The following is an 18,624-nucleotide window of genomic DNA, read 5'->3' on the forward strand; positions in this document are numbered from 1 at the left end:
TTCAATGACATCGCAGAGCAAAGTGAGAAGAAAGGAGGAGGGGGAAATGATGCCTATGCGTGTAGACGTTTCAGAGGCTGGATTGACAAATGCAACCTCATAGACGTAGGTTATTCAGGATCAAGATTCACATGGAAGGGGGGAATAAGAGAAGGCCAAGAAAGAGTTTATAAAAGGCTGGATCGAGCTTTATGCAACTCAGAGTGGCGAACAAATTTTTCAAATGCATTTGTGGAGGTGCTGCCAAGAATACAATCAGACCATCACCCTTTGTTGCTACACACAAGACCTGAGACTAGTATCCAAGGAGAGAGACCTTTCAGGTATGAAGCCATGTGGAATACACATGAAGACCTCCCAAATGTTATTAGAAGTGCTTGGAATAATGAGTATGACTTTCCAGTAGCCTTAAACAATTTAACTGAAAGTCTGAAAAAATGGAATAATGAAACTTTTGGTAACATATTTCGAAAGAAGAGGAGGCTTTTGAATAGAATTCAAGGGATACAAAAATCCAGGCTTTATGGTAGGAATAAGTTTCTTGATGGGCTGGAAAAAGACCTTTCGGAGGAATTGGAAAAAATCCTTGATCAAGAGGAGATCTTCTGGCTACAAAAATCCAGACAAAAGTGGCTAGTAGAAGGAGATAGAAACACTAAATATTTTCACACAAAAACTCTGGTGCGCAGAAGGAAGAACAAGATAGTGAAGCTGAGGAACAATAATGGTATCTGGTGTGAAGAGGTAGAAGCTGTCAAATCGATAGTCTCAAATTTTTTCACTGACCTATACCGAGATGAAAGACCAAAGCGCCCCACTATTCGATGCAGCTGGCAATATAAAAGATTGGAAGAAGAACAGAAACAGATGTTAGAAAGAATGCCCATTCCAAGTGAGATTGAAGAAGCTATCCACAGCATAGGTTCTCTAAAGGCGCCTGGAGAAGATGGATACCCTGCGTTGTTCTTTAAAGAAAATTGGAAGGTCCTCCAATGCTCCATCTGTGCTTTCATTCAGAAACTATGGCAAGACCCCCCCTCAATACAACAGGTAAACCAAACTCTTCTAACACTTATACCCAAGATCAACCAACCTGAATTTGTCTCTCAATTTCGACCCATAGCCCTATGCAATGTGATATATAAGTGTTTGAGCAAAATTCTGGTCAAAAGGATAAAGCCCACTTTGAATGAAAGAATTGCTCCGAATCAGTCAAGTTTCATTCCAAGTCGGCTAATCCATGACAATATCATCATTGCAAAAGAAATGGTTCATACCATGGGAAAAATGAAGGGGAAAAATTCATTTATGGCTATCAAAATTGATTTTGAGAAAGCTTATGATCGTTTGAACTGGTGTTTCTTGGAAAAATGTTGCTTGGAGTATGGAATGTCGGAAAAAACTATTTCCATCATCATGCAGTGTGTATCATCAGTTTCCTTCAAGATCTTGTGGAACGGCGAGAAACTTGATATGTTCAAGCCAAGTAGAGGACTAAGGCAAGGGGATCCTCTGTCCCCTTACCTTTTTGTCATCGCCATGGACAAGCTCTCGCAACTCATAGAAGAGACCGTTACAAAAGGAAAGTGGATACCAATGAAAGCGGGACAAAGAGGACCTCAAATATCACACCTTCTCTTTGCTGATGATCTCTTGCTGTTTGCGGAAGCAACGGAAAATCAAATGAAAGTTGTGCTTGAAACTCTAGACGAATTTGGAGCTGCATCGGGGTTCAAAATCAATGCAGAAAAGACATCCATTCTATTCTCTAAAAACGTCCCCAACTGCAAAAGAGTAGGCATAAAGGAGATATGCGGCTTCCAGGAAGTGCCATGTCTAGGAAGATACTTAGGTGCTTACCTGACAAACAAACGAAAGAAGAAGGAAGACTTTAAAAGCATTATTGAAAGAACAAATAGCAAATTAAAAGGATGGAAGGCCAATTGCCTATCCTTAGCAGGGCGCATCACTCTTGCACAAACTGTAATCAGCCCAATGCTCAATTTTGATATGTTACATACAAAAATTCCCATTGGAATTTGCAATGAAGTGGAAAAATGCCAGAGAAAATTTATTTGGGGAGAAAACTCAAACACACGAAAACTGCATGCTGTGAAATGGGACACTCTCTGTAAAACAAAAATAAATGGGGGCCTAGGCATGAGAAAGCTTCATATCATGAATGATGCCTTTTTTATGAAACAAGTATGGAGGTTAATGCACGAAAGAGAGACACTGTGGGCGAAAGTCCTTTTCAATAAATATGGAAGGGGAAAAGATTCAATCCTGAACATGGAAAATAGGGCATCTGACTCAAAGTTTTGGAGAGATTTGATAAAGATCAAAGAAGACATGAAAGAGAACCTGAGGTTTTCTATTGGAAATGGTAAGTCGACTTCTCTATGGAGAGATAAGTGGTTGTATCATGAAAATGCTCTTATTGAGGATGTACAGGAAATAAACGCTTCCCTTCTCAATATGAAAGTGGCTGATGCAGTGTTAGAAAATGGAGAATGGAACTTGGAATTTCTAAGGGAGCTCATTCCTGAAGACAAAATTTTAAAGATTACTGCATGCCATCCCCCGAAAGAGAGCCTAGGTGAGGACAAGATCATGTGGAGTCCCTCCGAAGATAGAAACTTCACAGTAGCCAGTGCTTATAAAACACTCTCGCAAGCAAATGAAAATCAAGACCAAACCTGGAATCTTATATGGAAATGGAAGGGCCCCCAGCGTATAAAATGTTTTATGTGGTTAGCAACTCAAAACAAGCTGATGACCTCAGAAAGAAGACAGAAGATCTTTGGTGCAAATCCAAACTGCCACCGATGTCCCAATAATCCAGAAACACTACTCCACACATTAAGGGACTGCACAGAAGCATCAAGAATTTGGCGGCAGTTAGTGAAACCCTCTCACATAACCACTTTCTATAGAGCTCCCTTCGAGACATGGATCCGCTGGAATCTTACAGTGGAAATCGGTGCTAATGCACAGCCATGGCTGTCCCAATTTGTTGTGACTTGCTGGTGGCTATGGAAATGGAGGAATAAGGAGATCTTTGACCCCCCTTTTAGAAGACCAAACAATGCACATTTATGGATTAAAGAATATCTGCAAAGGATCAATAATGCTTTTGAAAAAGTCAATATCCTTAAAGGAGCACAGAAGAAAAAAGAAATACATATTGCATGGCAACCTCCCGAGGATGGATGGCTAAAAATCAATACTGACGGAGCAGTCTCACAGGAGCACCGTATAGCAGGGTGTGGAGGCTTGATTCGGGATAGCCGTGGAAGATGGATAGCGGGGTTCTTGGCGAATATTGGCAAAGGAACAGCATTCACGGCAGAAGCTTGGGGAATTCTCCATGGATTGAAACTAGCTTGGGATTTGGGATTCAAAAAAATCATTCTAGAAACTGATTCAAAAATTGCGTTCCAAATTCTCAGCAAAAGAGAAGAAAGGGACAATCATCCGGAAACAATTATAAGAAGCATCAGCCAGTTAATACAAAGAGACTGGAATGTAAAACTCTGTCATACATATAGGGAAGGAAACAAAAGCGCCGACTGGCTTGCGAAGGAAAGTTTACAAGCATGCCTTGGATTTCATTTCATAGACACTATGCCAACAGGGCTAAGGAACATTATAGATGATGATGCTAGAGGGGTATCATTGCCTCGTTTTATCATTGATTTTTAATTTTCTTGGGCGTTAAGCCCCGTCAAAACACCAAAAAAAAAAATCTTACATAAACAATATCCATAAATCTTAAGGAAGCGTTGGGATTTTCTTTCTTCTCCAATATCTCACCGCACCGCGAATGACATCACGTCACGAAGGGTGGTATACGAACAAATGTTCAAATTTTTCCCAAAAAAATTACTCATTCTCTAAATTAATTTTTAATTTTTTTTAATTAAATTTATCTTTTTAAAAATTTTAAATTAATCACTTTAATCTTTCTATCACTTTCATTATTAATAATATTAAAATTTATTAATATAATATATTAAATAACATCACACTAACTACAAATCCACAACATCCAGTACCAATCTTAACTAGTGATTAATATAATAAATTTATATAATTAAATCAAATCAATTTTAAATTAAAAAATTAAAATATTAAATTTTTTTAATTTAAAATTAATTTAATTTTATTTTATAAATTTATCATATTAATTATTAATTAATTATAATTATTACATATATATTATAATATTACTTAACATATAAATAAACTTTGATACTATAAATAATAAAGATAACAAAAAAATTAATGTAATTAATTTAAAATATTTAAAAAATAAATTTAATTAAAATTTTTTAAAACATCAATTTAAAAATAAAAAAATATTCAAAAATTAATAAAATTTATTATTTTTAACTAATACTTTAATCATCAATCCAATCCAATTTTTTTAATTTAATAATTCAACCTCATATCTTTAGTTCATAATTTTATAATAACTACCGTCTAGGCAAAACAATAAATTGTCATTCTTGAAAAACGCACGAATTTCATGATTTACTCGATCACGTGGCATCCTCAATCTCGACAATGTAATGCTATCCATAACATTATTAATTTGGCTGATTAGCCATCCTTCCGCTAGCAACTATCATTTTTTTCCAAATGTCTTACAAATATTATCTTTGTTGAAGATTCTTTCTCAAATATTGGTTGTTTGTTGTTCCAAAATCTAAAAAAGTACTGACTCCTAACACTGCTGTAATTTAATTACTCATTTATTATTGTAAAATATTTAAATAAATAAAAAAGAAATAACAAATATAAAATATAAAAATATAATTAGATAACTATAGTAATAATATTCACTAGAACTATTATATCAATTAATATATTTAATAATATTATAAAGTATGTAAGAAGGAGAATAATATGAAAGAGAGAGAGCGAAGAATGTTTTTAATATTCTTATTATTGTGTTACTGTGAGAGGCTTGAGTCTTTATTTATATAGGTACAGGAGGTAATTTTTTCAAACACTTATTAAAAGCATTCTTTCTTGAGAATACTGCACCGCCCCATCATAAATGGGCATCCACGTAACAAATCTTATCACAACACTCTTCCTTGGATGACCATTTAGGATTATTGCCTCGTTAAAACCTTACTAAAGAAAAACCCAGTGGGAAAAAAATCTTAGTGAAGGAAAAAGAGTACAATATCCTTTAGTGATGGGGACTGCCTCATTAAAAACCTTGTCAAGAAAAACCCAATGGGAAAAAAATCTGACCAAGGAAAAAAGAGTATAGTCTCCCCCTCTTGCCGACATCATTTAATGCCTCGAAATCGGCGCATCCCAATCTCATGTACTAATCTTTCAAAGGAGGATTTTGGGAGTGACTTTGTAAATAAATCTGCCAGATTATCACTTGAGCGGATCTGTTGGACATCAATTGTCCCTTGATTTTGAAGATCATGAGTGAAGAAGAATTTGTGAGAAATATGCTTTGTTCTATCACCTTTGATGTATCCGCCTTTAAGTTGAGTAATGCATGCTGTATTATCTTCAAACAGGACAGTTGGAGCTATCTTATGATCAATCAATCCACATGATGACAGAATATATTGAATTAAGCTCCTCAGCCAAAAAACACTCGCGATTAGCTTCATGAATCGCTAGTATTTCAGCATGATTAGAGGAGGTTGCTGCTATCGTCTGTTTCGTGGACCTCCATGATATAGCTGTACCACCATATGTGAACAGATATCCTGTTTGAGATCTCCCTTTATGTGGATCAGATAAGTATCCAGCATCTGCATAGCCAACTAGTTGTGACTTGGATTCATATGGATAAAACAATCCCATATCAACCGTTCCATGAAGATATCGAAAGATTTGTTTGATTCCACTCCAATGTCTTCTGGTTGGAGAGGAACTATATCTTGCTAGTAAATTCACAGCAAATGATATATCGGGTCGTGTATTTTTAGCAAGATACATTAGCGCTCCAATGGCACTAAGATATGGTACTTCAGGACCAAGGATATCTTCATTTTCTTCTTTAGGACGGAATTGATCATTTTCCATATCCAAAGACCTTACGATCATTGGGGTACTCAAAGGATGTGACTTATACATATAAAATCTTTTTAAGATCTTCTCGGTGTATGTTGTTTGATGAATAAAGATCCCATTTTTTATATGCTCGATCTGCAAGCCGAGACAAAATTTAGTCTTTCCAAGATCTTTCATCTCAAACTCTTCTTTTAGAGTTTTTATAATTGTTGGAATTTCTTCAGGAGTTCCAATGATATTTAAATCATCAACGTACACAGCAATTATAATGAATCCAGATGCAGTTTTCTTTATGAAACATATGAACAAATATCATCATTCTTAAATCCATTTTTGGTCAGATACTCAGTAAGACGATTATACCACATTCGTCCAGATTGCTTTAGACCGTATAAAGATCTTTGCAATTTAACTGAGTATAACCCCTGTGAATATTCATTGGAGGGTTTAGATATCTTTAGTCCTTCAGAGACTTTCATATAGATATCCCGATCTAATGAGCCGTATAAATAGGCTGTTACCACATCCATTAAATGCATATGCAGTTTATGATATGCAGATAAACTAACCAAATAACGCAATGTTATCGCATACACTATAGGGGAATACGTTTCTTCATAATCTATACCGAACCTTTGTGAAAAATCTTGTGCCACAAGTCGGGCTTTGTAGCGCACAACTTCATTTTTCTCATTTCGTTTTCTCACAAATATCCATCGGTATCCAACAGATTTTACATCTGCAGGTGTACGGACTACAGGTCCAAAGACTTCACGTTTTGTGAGTGAGTCTAATTCAGCCTTCATGGCTTCTTTCCATTTTGGCCAATCATTCCTTTGTCGACATTCTTCGACTGATCTTGGCTCAAGATCCTTACTTTCATGCATGATATTTAATGCCACATTATATGCAAATATTTCATTGACAATTGTCTTGTTTCGGTCCCATTTCTCTTCTGTAAAGACATAATTTATCGTGATCTCGTCATTTTTACAATTTTCAGGTACCTAAACGTCTTCTGGCGTTAAAACTATATCAGAATTTTGGACAACTGTAGGTATCTTTACAATGTCTTTTTCAACAGGAATAGTATTTACCTCTTTTCTCTTTCGAGGATTTTTGTCTTTGGAACCGACAGGCCTGCCACGCTTCTGGCGTGAATTTGCTTCAGTGGCTACTTGTCCTACTGGGACATCAATTCGAATTGGGGCATTTTCTGCTAGTATATAAGATTTGCTTATCCTCTTTGTATCGGAAAATGCATCAGGCAATTCATTTGCTATTCTTTGCAAATGTATAATCTTTTGAACTTCTAGTTCACATTGCCCTGATCGAGAATCTAAATGCATCAACGATGATGCATTCCAATTAAGTTCCTTTTCAGGAAGCTTATTCTCTCCCCCTAATGTTGAAAACTTTGATTCATCAAAATGACAATCCGCAAACTAGGCTTTAAATACATCTCCAGTTTGTATCTCAAGATACCTCACTATAGAGGAAGAATCATATCCAACATATATCCCCAATTTTCTTTGGGGTCCCATTTTGGTGTGATTAGGTAGTGCAATGGGAACATATATCGCACACCCAAATATTCTTAAATTTAAAACATTTGGCTGCTGGCCAAAAGCTAATTGCATGGGAGAGAACTGATGGTAACTTGTTGGCCTCAAATGAATAAGTGCTGCGGCATGTAAAATAGCATGCCCCAAACCGAGGTTAGGAGATTTGTTCTCATAAGCAAGGGTCTAGCAATTAATTGGAGGCGTTTAATAAGCGATTCTGCTAACCCATTTTGTGTGTGAACATAAGCTACTGGATGTTCAACACTTATTCCATTAGCCATACAATAAGCATCAAAAGCTTGGGAAGTAAATTCACCAGCATTATCAAGACGAATTGCTTTGATTGGATTTTCTGGAAATTGTGCTTTTAATCGAATAATTTGAGCCACTAATCTCGCAAACGCCAGGTTGCGAGAAGATAATAAGCACACATGTGACCATCTCGAAGATGCGTCTATCAGGACTATAAAATATCTAAAAGATCCACATGGTGGATGAATAGGTCCACATATATCACCTTGAATCCTTTCTAAGAATTCAGGGGACTCAAATCCAATCTTTACTGGTGATGGTCTTAAAATTAACTTTCCTTGAGAACATGCAGCACAACAAAATTCACTAGATTTAAGAATCTTCTGGTTCTTTAGTGAATGTCCATGAGAGTTTTCAATAATTCTCCTCATCATGGTTGTTTCCGGATGACCCAATCTATCATGCCAAGTTATGAATTCATTTGGGCTAGTAAACTTCTGGTTTACAATGGCATGTGATTCAATTGCACTAATCTTGGTATAATACAACCCAGATGAAAGTGAGGGTAATTTTTCTAATATAACTTTCTTATTTGAATCATGAGTTGTGATACATAAATACTCATGATTTCCCTCATTTATTGTCTCAACATGATATCCATTTCGGCGAATATCTTTGAAACTCAACAAGTTCCTCAGGGACTTGGTAGATAATAGTGCATTATTTATTATAAATTTTGTTCATCCAAGAAACAAAATTATAGCTCTTCCGGAGCCTTCTATCACATTGCCTGAGCCAATGATAGTATTAACATATTCCTCTTTTGGCACAAGATGGGTAAAATATATATTACTTTTGAGAATAGTGTGCGAACTTGCACTATCCGCAAGGCATACATCTTCATTACATATCCTTGCCATTCTCTTCAAAGACAAATAATAATAAAATGAGTAGTATGTACAGTTAAATTGAATACTTGATCGGAATTATTTTTTCTAAGAAATACTACACATAAAAATAATGTCATATACTAAAACTTTATTTTAAAATTTGACACATTTAATGATTTCAAAATTCATAAACATTAATATTTCATTATTTATATACATCACATTTGAAACTTAAATACATAGAAAATAAAATTTAACAATAAGTTCTTTACATTATTTATTTACATAGATACTTCACAATCCCACATATTAAACTATTCCATCATTTATCAAATGACCAATATTTCCTTCAGGGTCCTCAAAGAAATCAGATACATCATAATGAGTGGTGGAATTTTCAGCATCATTTGAAACAAAATTCGACTCTTTTTCCTTGTCGTCCTTTTTCAAAGATGCCTGGTAAAGATCGACTAGGTGCCTTGGGGTACGACAGGTACATGACCAATGACCCTTTCCACCACAACGGAAATACTTATCCTCTGTTGATTTATTTTGCTCGATATTTCTTTCTTTATCCCACTTCTAGTGAGATCCTCTCTTTTGAATATAATTCCTTTTCCTTCCATAATTTTTTTTGTTATTAAAACCTTGCCATTTACCTCTTTTGGGATAATTTGCCGCATTTACTTCAGGAAATGGGGCAGCGCCAGCTGGGCGCGCTTCATGATTTTTCAAGAGCAACTCATTGTTGCGTTCAGCAACAAGAAGGCAATAAATTAACTCAGAATATTTTTTAAACCCTTTTTCTCGATACTGCTGCTGCAGGAGCACATTCGAGGCATGGAAGGTTGAGAAAGTTTTCTCCAACATATCATGGTCAATTATCTTTTCCCCACATAATTTCATTCGTGAAGTGATTCGAAACATTGTAGAATTATATTCATTTATAGATTTAAAATCTTGTAAACGCAAGTGTGTCCATTCATATCGGGCTTGAGGAAGTATCACCGTTTTCTGATGATTATACCTTTCTTCAAGGTCTTTCCAAAGATCTGCAGGATCTTTTAATGTGAGATATTCATTTTTCAATTCTTCGTCAAGATGACGACGAAAAAAAATCATGGCTTTGGCTTTATCCTTTTGGGATGCATTATTTTCAGCCTTAATGGTATCTCCAAGATCCATTGAATCAAGATGGATTTCAGCATCTAGTATCCATGATAAATAATTGTTTCCAGATATATCAAGAGCATTGAATTCAAGACGAGAGAGTTTCGACATAATAAAAATTTGTTACCTGAGCCTTCCTAAAAATTTGATCAGAGTCTCGTGCTGATAACGGGTTGTAAAATAATTAAATAAATAAGGAAGAAGTAACAAATATAAAATATGAAAATATAATTAGATAACTATAGTAATAATATTCACTAGAACTACTATATCAATTAATATATTTAATAATATTATAAAGTATGTAAGAAGGAGAATAATATGAAAAGAGAGAGCAAGAAATGTTTTAATATTCTTATTATTGTGTTACTGTGAGAGGCTTGAGCCTCTATTTATATAAGTAGAGGAGGTAACTTTTTCAAACACTTATTAAAAGCATTCTTCCTTGAGAATACTGCACCGCCCATCATAAATGGACATCCACGTAACAAATCTTATCACAACATTCATCAATTAATTTGCTTTGGATAAATGGCATTAACATCGGGACCAAGTGATAAATTGTGAATGAAAAAAGTATATAAAATTAAGAAGTGATCAGCTAAAAAATAAATAATTTGATTAATTTATAATTATCTTAATTAATTTTATTCAATTATTTTATAAAATATTTGTACTTAATTGGTTTTAATGGAAAATTCAATTTTGAATGGATACGTTGAGGTATTTTCGTCGGGTATCACGGAGAAAAGCCCACCAAACCTACTTTGGAGTCTTCATTTTCTCTCTCTTTCTATGGAGTTAGGCAAACCCTTGTTTTTAATCCAAACAGGGAAGAAGTATCAACCTCCTCCATTCAAGGTATATTCACGGCGCATCTTTACCGATAAACACTCGTTTTTTAACGCCGTTAGCGGTGCTGTAATTTATCGTGGTTCTAATTCTTTCAGAAAATAGTGCAATAATTCACTATTCTTCTTATCAATTATTTTCACACTATTAATTAAATCATTCAACTTCCGTAGCTTTCTCTTTGCAACGCGCTACCATGAGTCCCGCACCATCTACGCAACGCTGTCCAAGACGTCGTTGCCGGCCACCCTGCAGTCTTCTCCTCCTCCTATTTAGTTTTGATGATTCTTTTAACTAGTTTCTTATGTTTCTTTTCCTAAATTTCGGACAATTCTTTTTATTAGTTTTGGATGATTCTTTTTCCTATATAATTTTGGATGATTCTTTTTTTTATATAATTTTGGATGATTCTTTTTCCTGTGTTTTGTATGTTTTTTTTTTAGGATTTGGATGATTTTTTTATTAATTTTGAATGATTCTTTTTCATATGTTTTATATATTTTTTTCTTAAAATTTAAGTGATTCTTTATCTTAGATTTTGGTGTATTTTTTTTTAATTTCAATTTTTTTTAAAAAAATTAGAATTTACATAATAAATAATAAAAGATGAATTATAGTAAAAAGAGATAATTAATAATCATTAATTTTATATCATTTAAAATATAAAATTTAAATAATCATTAATTAATGATTATTAATTAATATTGAGTGAAATTTAAAACTGCTTGTTGGCTTATTTTTGGCTAAACCCCTCTTGGTTCCTAACAGAATTCATTGTGAATGCCATTTAGGGTGAGTATCAAGTTACTATCACCACAAGAGAAACTAGTTCAAATGCTGAGCAAAACATGTCAAATTGGAAGCTGCCATGTTCGATTAATTAATCATTTGTGGATAAACAGATATATCAATCAATCAAGGCAAAAGTGATTCAACTTGATTTCTCAGTAGTAGTGAACCAAAAACTGTACAGTGGCAAAGACATTATAAATCCAAAAGATTATGGTAATAGTAATTATTTGCTGATACAAATGGATACATCACCACGAAGAAGCAGGGTTCTTCGTAGAGGGAGAGTAAAAATCAAGGTACCATTTCACAAAGTTGCTGAGACCTGTCTCCAAATCTGTGGTGGGCATGTAACCTAGCTCCCTATGCGCTCTGCTAATATTGGCATGCGTGAACTGAACGTCCCCATTCCTCGGCATAACCATCACCTTCTTCTTCGCCTTCACCTTCAGAAGCTTCTCCAATATCCTCACAAGCTCGCTCACCGCCACCGGCGAAGTGTTCCCCAGGTTATATATCCTGAACTGCGCAGGCCCCTTCTTCTTCCCCCCGCTGCCAGTGCTCCTCTTCGCCGTGTCCAAAGCCCCTAAGCACCCCTTCACGATGTCATCAATGTATGTAAAATCCCTCGCAACTGTTCCACCATCTGCCGCCTCAAACACAGTGATCTGCTTCCCCTTCAGAATATCCTTCGTGAAGAAGAAATACGCCATGTCAGGCCTACCCCAAGGACCATAAACAGTGAAGAAACGCAATCCAGTGATGGAAAGCCCATAGATGTGGTTATAGCTATGAGCAATGGCTTCACCTGCTTTCTTCGTAGCGGCGTAAAGACTCGCCGGTTGATCAGTTCTGTCCTTCTCCGAAAACGGTACCTTAGAATTGAGTCCGTACACGGAACTCGATGAGGCCCACACGATCGCTGGCTGCGGGTTCGCATCTTTCGAAGCTTCTAGAAGGTTCACGAACCCCGCGACGTTGCTATGGACGTAGGAATGCGGGTTCTGCATGGCGTAGCGGACGCCAGCCTGGGCGGCCAGGTGCATGACGTGGGTGAAGTGGACGACGTCGAAGAGTTTGCGAATGAGCGCAGCGTCGTTGATGTCGCCCTCCACCACGAAGACGCCGGCGCCTGAGAGCACCTTCTGGCGGGAGCGTTTCAGGTTCTGGTCGTAGTAGCGGTTGAAGTTGTCGAGGCCGACGACTCCGTCGCCGCGCCGCTTGAGGGAAAGGGACACGTGGCAGCCGACGAAGCCGGCAGCGCCGGTGACGAGGACGGTGAATCCGGAGTCGGAGTTCCTGCAGGCTGACTTGGTGACGCGCTTCTCCCAGTGGTGGCCTCCCCATGATTCACGGCGGTTGGCGGCGGGGGAAGGAGATGGAGGGGAGAGGATGAAGAAGAAGAGGATGAAGGCGAGGAAGATTGAGGACCAAAGGGTGAGTTTGATAGCCTGAGACGGTGGATCATGTAGTGGTTGTAGGGTTGGTACTTTTCTGGTTTCAACTTGCCCGGTGTTGATGGCAGCATGTTATTGTCGACGTTGTTGTGTGACACCGCCACCGTCTTCAGCAGCGACATTTTTGGGGTTTCTTGGAAGGATCAGGAGAAGATGGTTTTGATTTGATTCTCTTAGTTCTGAGAAATGGGATCGGATTCCAAAGACACAGTTTAGGTTGCAAGGGAGATGAATGAGATAGGAACTGGCATTCCCGTAATTTAATTTCAGTGTTTTGACTTTTTACTCTTCTTGACTGACTCAGTCGTTCTTCCTAACTCTTTTCACTCTTCTCTTCTTGCGCCACGCTATCTGCTACATGGACTGATTCCATTTCATATTTCATATTTGCTTCATAGAAGGACACTTCAACAAACACCGTACATTATAGCCAATAAACAATATAGGCATATATACTGAATTTAAGTATGAAAATGGAAATTTATTTTGTATTTAGGATGATGCATATCATCTTGCAAACCAATAACGTACCAAAAGGGCAACTAATCTTTTATTATTATTATCATCATTTTCATGATGGACTTTAACATAAGCAATAAGGTCAAAAAAAAAAAAAAAAAAAAAGAAAGAAAGCATTATGGTCAAGTTTGCTACCAAGACGCAAACCATCAACGTCATAACACAGATTTCATGAATTTAATCCATTTAGTTATAAGGAATATAAATAAAAGGGAGATATCTAAAAAGATAGTCAGAGTCAGAGTACTCAAAGATTCACTGCTTTACTTTTATTATCATCTGATATTTTGTTTAACTGTATCCAGAACCACAAGATTACCAAAGGGCTTTTGGCATTAACATATAGTGCATAAATTATCACAATGTCCAAAGGAAGTTTGAAAGTTATAAGATTTTGAGTATCATTAATCAAGTTGATAATAACTTTACCTATGCAATTTTGAATTAATTTTATGTACTATCTAAATGTTACATGATGCTAAGGACTTTCTGCATTCATATGGCAAATCGTCCAACCAAGAATCATCCAAAATAGAAGCTGAAGATTCTATTTCACTAGGCCATTCACAACTGACATCTATTTCATGATATACAATAGGTCTAGATTTTGTTTCCCAACATTGGAAACTCGCTGTTGACCAAAGATTACAATGCACAATCAGCTGAATTTTTTCACCTCCATTCTATTGCTTTTCTTGTTATGGATAATAAGTGCTCCAGTTACATGTCTACTAAAGGGAACTACAAGGTTGGCTAAGTATCCTTGCCGCAGCTCCACCTCCACTCTGCAGAGTGGGGATTTCATAGCCATAACTTGCCCACCAATCACCTACAGAACCAAAAGAATTAAATATGCAATAATTTAAAGGTAATAATCTACCACACACATTTGTTTTGTTGCATGCTTATAATATCCTTGATAATTAAAATTTAACAGTGTAAGGGCTGCAATCATGCTTTTAACATGTTAATAAAATCATAAATGTAATGGAACCCTTGAGTGAATGCAATAGTTAATGGCAACTTTGGTCCTCTATTCCATGAGATATATAACCTATAGCAGGCATGTCCCCATCAACCATGCTCACAGCTTCATGTGCATATTTCCAAAATCTATCTGAATGAGCCAACATGTGCTTCAAATTATCCTCTTGTATCACTAAGGACCTCAAGAAAAGGAAATTACTGACAAATCTAGTAATTTTTGGTCTGATTAATTCTTTTCCACCAGTGAATTTTCTTATTATATTAAGAATCCATGCATGTCTATAAATATACTTTGTGATGGTCTTTGCCTCTTCCAGGACTATATTTACCCAATTTTATCTACCAATATCCTCTAACATCTTACCAATACAATATGCAGCACAAGAAGACTAAAACAAAGAACCATACCTCCACATGAGAAGCCTTCCAGCATAAACATAACTAGCACGGGTATCTGTTATGACCTGGACAACATTTTCTACACCAATCTCCAGCACAACTGACTCAAGAAGTTCAAACAAGTAAGTACCATAATCATCATGACCTGAAACATCCACTATCTTAACAAAGACAGAGAAGCACTACTATTCTGCCTACTAGATCCATGTTATTATGGAAGCCACCACTAGCAGAAGAGCTACCCTGTTGACCATTTGCTAGAACAGCAGCTTGATCTGTCTTGTTTTTCTTTGGTGTTTTTGATTTCTTTGGAGTACTTAGTATACTTTGAATATGGTCCCTTACATCCATTGGAACTTGAGTACAGGGTATAACATCTTTGTTTTCAATTTGGGTAAAGGGAATTTCATCCTATAAACACTTCCACTGATTCCTGTCGACAATAATTACATGTGACTTTCTGCCTGGTTGCATCAATAGGACACAATGCTCCCAACAGGCGTCTCTTCCCCTGACCATTATCTTAAACAAGGTACACTGAAAACATTCTATTAGATTAGGCCACATTCTATTATTCTTAAAAACAACAAACTTCGTTTGCTCCAATTATATCATTTTGACAACAAAACATGGTTAAATACATAATAATAAAATAATATAATCAACTTGAGTTAATTAGTTCGTTAGTCCACTTAACCAAAATGTCAGGCATTCCACTATTGTCATGTGTATGCAGCAATCTATTGGATAGTAGTAAACTCTTAAATGAAACTCCGTTTAGCAATGGATTAATCTTTGACCTATCAAACTAAAAAATACTAATAATAATTAGCTGATTTTGACATATAAATAATATTTTTAAATATTTTAATACTTTTATCCAATTACTTGGTCACATCTACAAAGCTTTTAAGATTACCAGTGGTTTTCTTTTTGAAAAAATTTAGGGCAGTAATTTTATTAAATTTTGGACAGCATCTAACCAGTAAAAGAAAAGTGAATAATTTTACACCATTAAATGAAATTTCATACAATTAAAAACATTATTAATGACTACTTAATGACTACAAATCACAAAAATTATTAGTTTCTAGCACTCTGCTTTTTTTTTTGTGACTAAGATTGCTAGTGGTTTAGTCTTATTAAGTGTATCCTAGATATTATCCTTATTCAAATTATTTTGAAATTTTCTATAAATACATGAAAATATACCAACAACAATAATAATAATTCTTTTTCATTGTTGTCCCTTGAAAATACCCTTGCAAATTATTTATAACATACACTTCTCTCATTTTAAAATAATTATTATTTAAATAAAGTATTATATTAAAAATAATATAAATGATTGAGTTTAATAACGTTATACCATGAAGTGAAATTTGTGCATGTCTTATTTCTGTCTTACCGAGGAGTGAGGAGGCCAAGAGAGAATATAGATTAAACAACCATACCTGATACGTATATACTGAAATTAATTAGTAGTATAAAATATATATCTAAATATAAATATATATTAAAAATAAATTAAATTATATATATTTATATACAAATATATTAGTGACTGATTTTAGTAGTTAATTTTGATGTATAAATAATATTTTTTATGATTAAATTCTTAAATTTGGAGAGCCGTTACATCATCCATAGGCCGTGGCTGAGATGAGTGTTAATTGTTATGTGCACGCTAAGCACTTTTCATGTGGCACCGAATTCATGAATTCCAGTGCAAGTCAAAGGAAGAGGCAAGACATTCCCCCATATATCCGCTAAAGCCACACAATCAGAATCAAAATCAGAATCATATGATCCACATCTAACATTCCACTCCCCAATCAATTCAAATCAGGATATATGGACCAACACATGTATCGTAGGGTGCTTACACCATTTCTATTTCATGTTTGGAATGTCACTCTATATAGCTTGCTCATATGATTTATCATTAGTCTATCTCCTCTTCGCTAGCCATGTGAACATGCATTATTTTATAAAATTATCATTTAACTCAGAGTTATATATAATGCTTCTTTTAAGTTTTTGGTAGTGCGAATCCATTTAAACAGAGATAAAAATAATCCTTCAATTGCTTTTATCATAATAAATATATCTAATTAGTATATACTGTACAATGCGGTCACCACTTTCTTTTCAATTTCATTTATATATGAAAAAGCAGCTACATGCACCCGCCAATCATAGCATTCTTGCCGCGTACAATTGTAACTTGTAAGTTTCTAACACAAGAAGCAACGAGAATATTCAATATTCACGATCCCGCCACTACTTGCTGAGTCAAATAAGTTATCTATCGCTAAATACGACGAAATGTCCTATACTCCTATGCTTTTTCATTTGTCTAGCATGCAATAATTCGGTTCCTTGATCATTATTGTATATATTTTCATCCTTCTTAGTCTTTTCTACATGGTAAAATAAAGGAAACTAAAGTGATAAATGATAATGGAGTATAACTAGCAAAATGCTGAGGCGTTGGTGGGAAACGGAGAGAAAGTTTGTATGCTCATAAAATTAAAGTGAAGCAGTATTGCCGATACAGTGATACATGACGTTATGTTAGGTGAATACAGTATTCACTCAAATTCCATCTACGGCTGAATAATTTTAAGTCCAATTAGAAAAAATCACTCAAGTAAAGTGCTTATATTATCTTTTACTAAAGATATTTTTGTGTTGCATTTTAATTAGTTTTTTTTATAATTTATTCAATGTTTTTTATCATATATTATTAAATCTTTTAAATTTTTTTTTCAAAAATAATAAAAAACATTTGGATAGACTAAAACAAAAAAATTAAATTAACTATTAGATAATTGTTTATATAAAAAAATATGTCACGGTTATATATATATATATATAGGGACGGATCTATAAATAGTATCATGGGGGGCCAATAATATATATAATATTAAAAAATTATGCAAAAAATTATATAATGTAAAATGCATTACAAAAATATACTGATAGAGAATATATTTTAAAGTACAAAAAATATATATGTACTTTTTATTAACGAAGTGGTCGATTTTTCGTTTCATAAAATTCATCGATAATAGAATTTGTGTCAAATTTTTCTGCAATTTTTTTTTCAATGTAATTAAAAGACAATTAGTAAGAAATTTATCTTTCATTTTATTTTTGAATTATTCTTCACAATATTCATAGCTGAAAAAGAACTCTAAGTTATAGTAGTTAAAACAGAGAAAATTAATACCAAATGAATCAAGAAGAACGCTCACAAAAAGAAAAAAATATACTTTATGGAAATTGAAAAATTTTATTTAATTAAAAAATATTAGTAATAATATATTTTCATATTTTTTTAATATTGTTACTTTCTTTTTAGATATTAGAAATCATTAATATTTAGGTTAGACTGGATTTTTATTTATATTAGACTAAATACTAAATAAATTTTTAAAAAAATTAAATCGTACTTAATAACTTATTACTATTAATCTTTTTTTAAAAAAGTTGGGGGTCGAGGCCTCCACTCGCCCCCTAAGTCCGTCCCTATATATATATATATAAAATTTTTTAAAGTGAAATTTATCATAGGAGTTACTTCATAACAAGATTCAAGTCTCATAAAATTTTTACAAATAAAAAATAATTAATTTATATTATGCAATATATAAAACAATTACTATATTATTATTACATTATAGA

General features: G+C 34.5%; 1 protein-coding gene and 1 pseudogene across 1 annotated transcript; both read right to left on the reverse strand.

Moving 5' to 3' along the window:
- Positions 1–11,710: 11,710 nt before the first annotated feature.
- On the reverse strand, positions 11,711–13,278 carry LOC107643020 (UDP-glucuronate 4-epimerase 5-like). The gene has a single exon (XM_021123105.2). It carries the CDS (start codon positions 12,616–12,618, stop codon positions 11,824–11,826), a length of 795 nt encoding a protein of 264 aa, XP_020978764.2. The 5' UTR covers positions 12,619–13,278; the 3' UTR covers positions 11,711–11,823.
- A 64-nt stretch (positions 13,279–13,342) lies between these two features.
- On the reverse strand, positions 13,343–15,453 carry LOC148563435 (uncharacterized; annotated as a pseudogene).
- Positions 15,454–18,624: the final 3,171 nt, after the last annotated feature.

This window comes from Arachis ipaensis, chromosome B5, assembly GCF_059453495.1.
Source record: "Arachis ipaensis isolate K30076 ecotype BB chromosome B5, ASM5945349v1, whole genome shotgun sequence".
NCBI lineage: Eukaryota > Viridiplantae > Streptophyta > Magnoliopsida > Fabales > Fabaceae > Arachis > Arachis ipaensis.

Bases quoted from the DNA above. Each gene is read 5' to 3' on its own strand.
- LOC107643020 (XM_021123105.2), bottom strand. From the start codon at position 12,618: ATGCACCTGGCCGCCCAGGCTGGCGTCCGCTACGCCATGCAGAACCCG.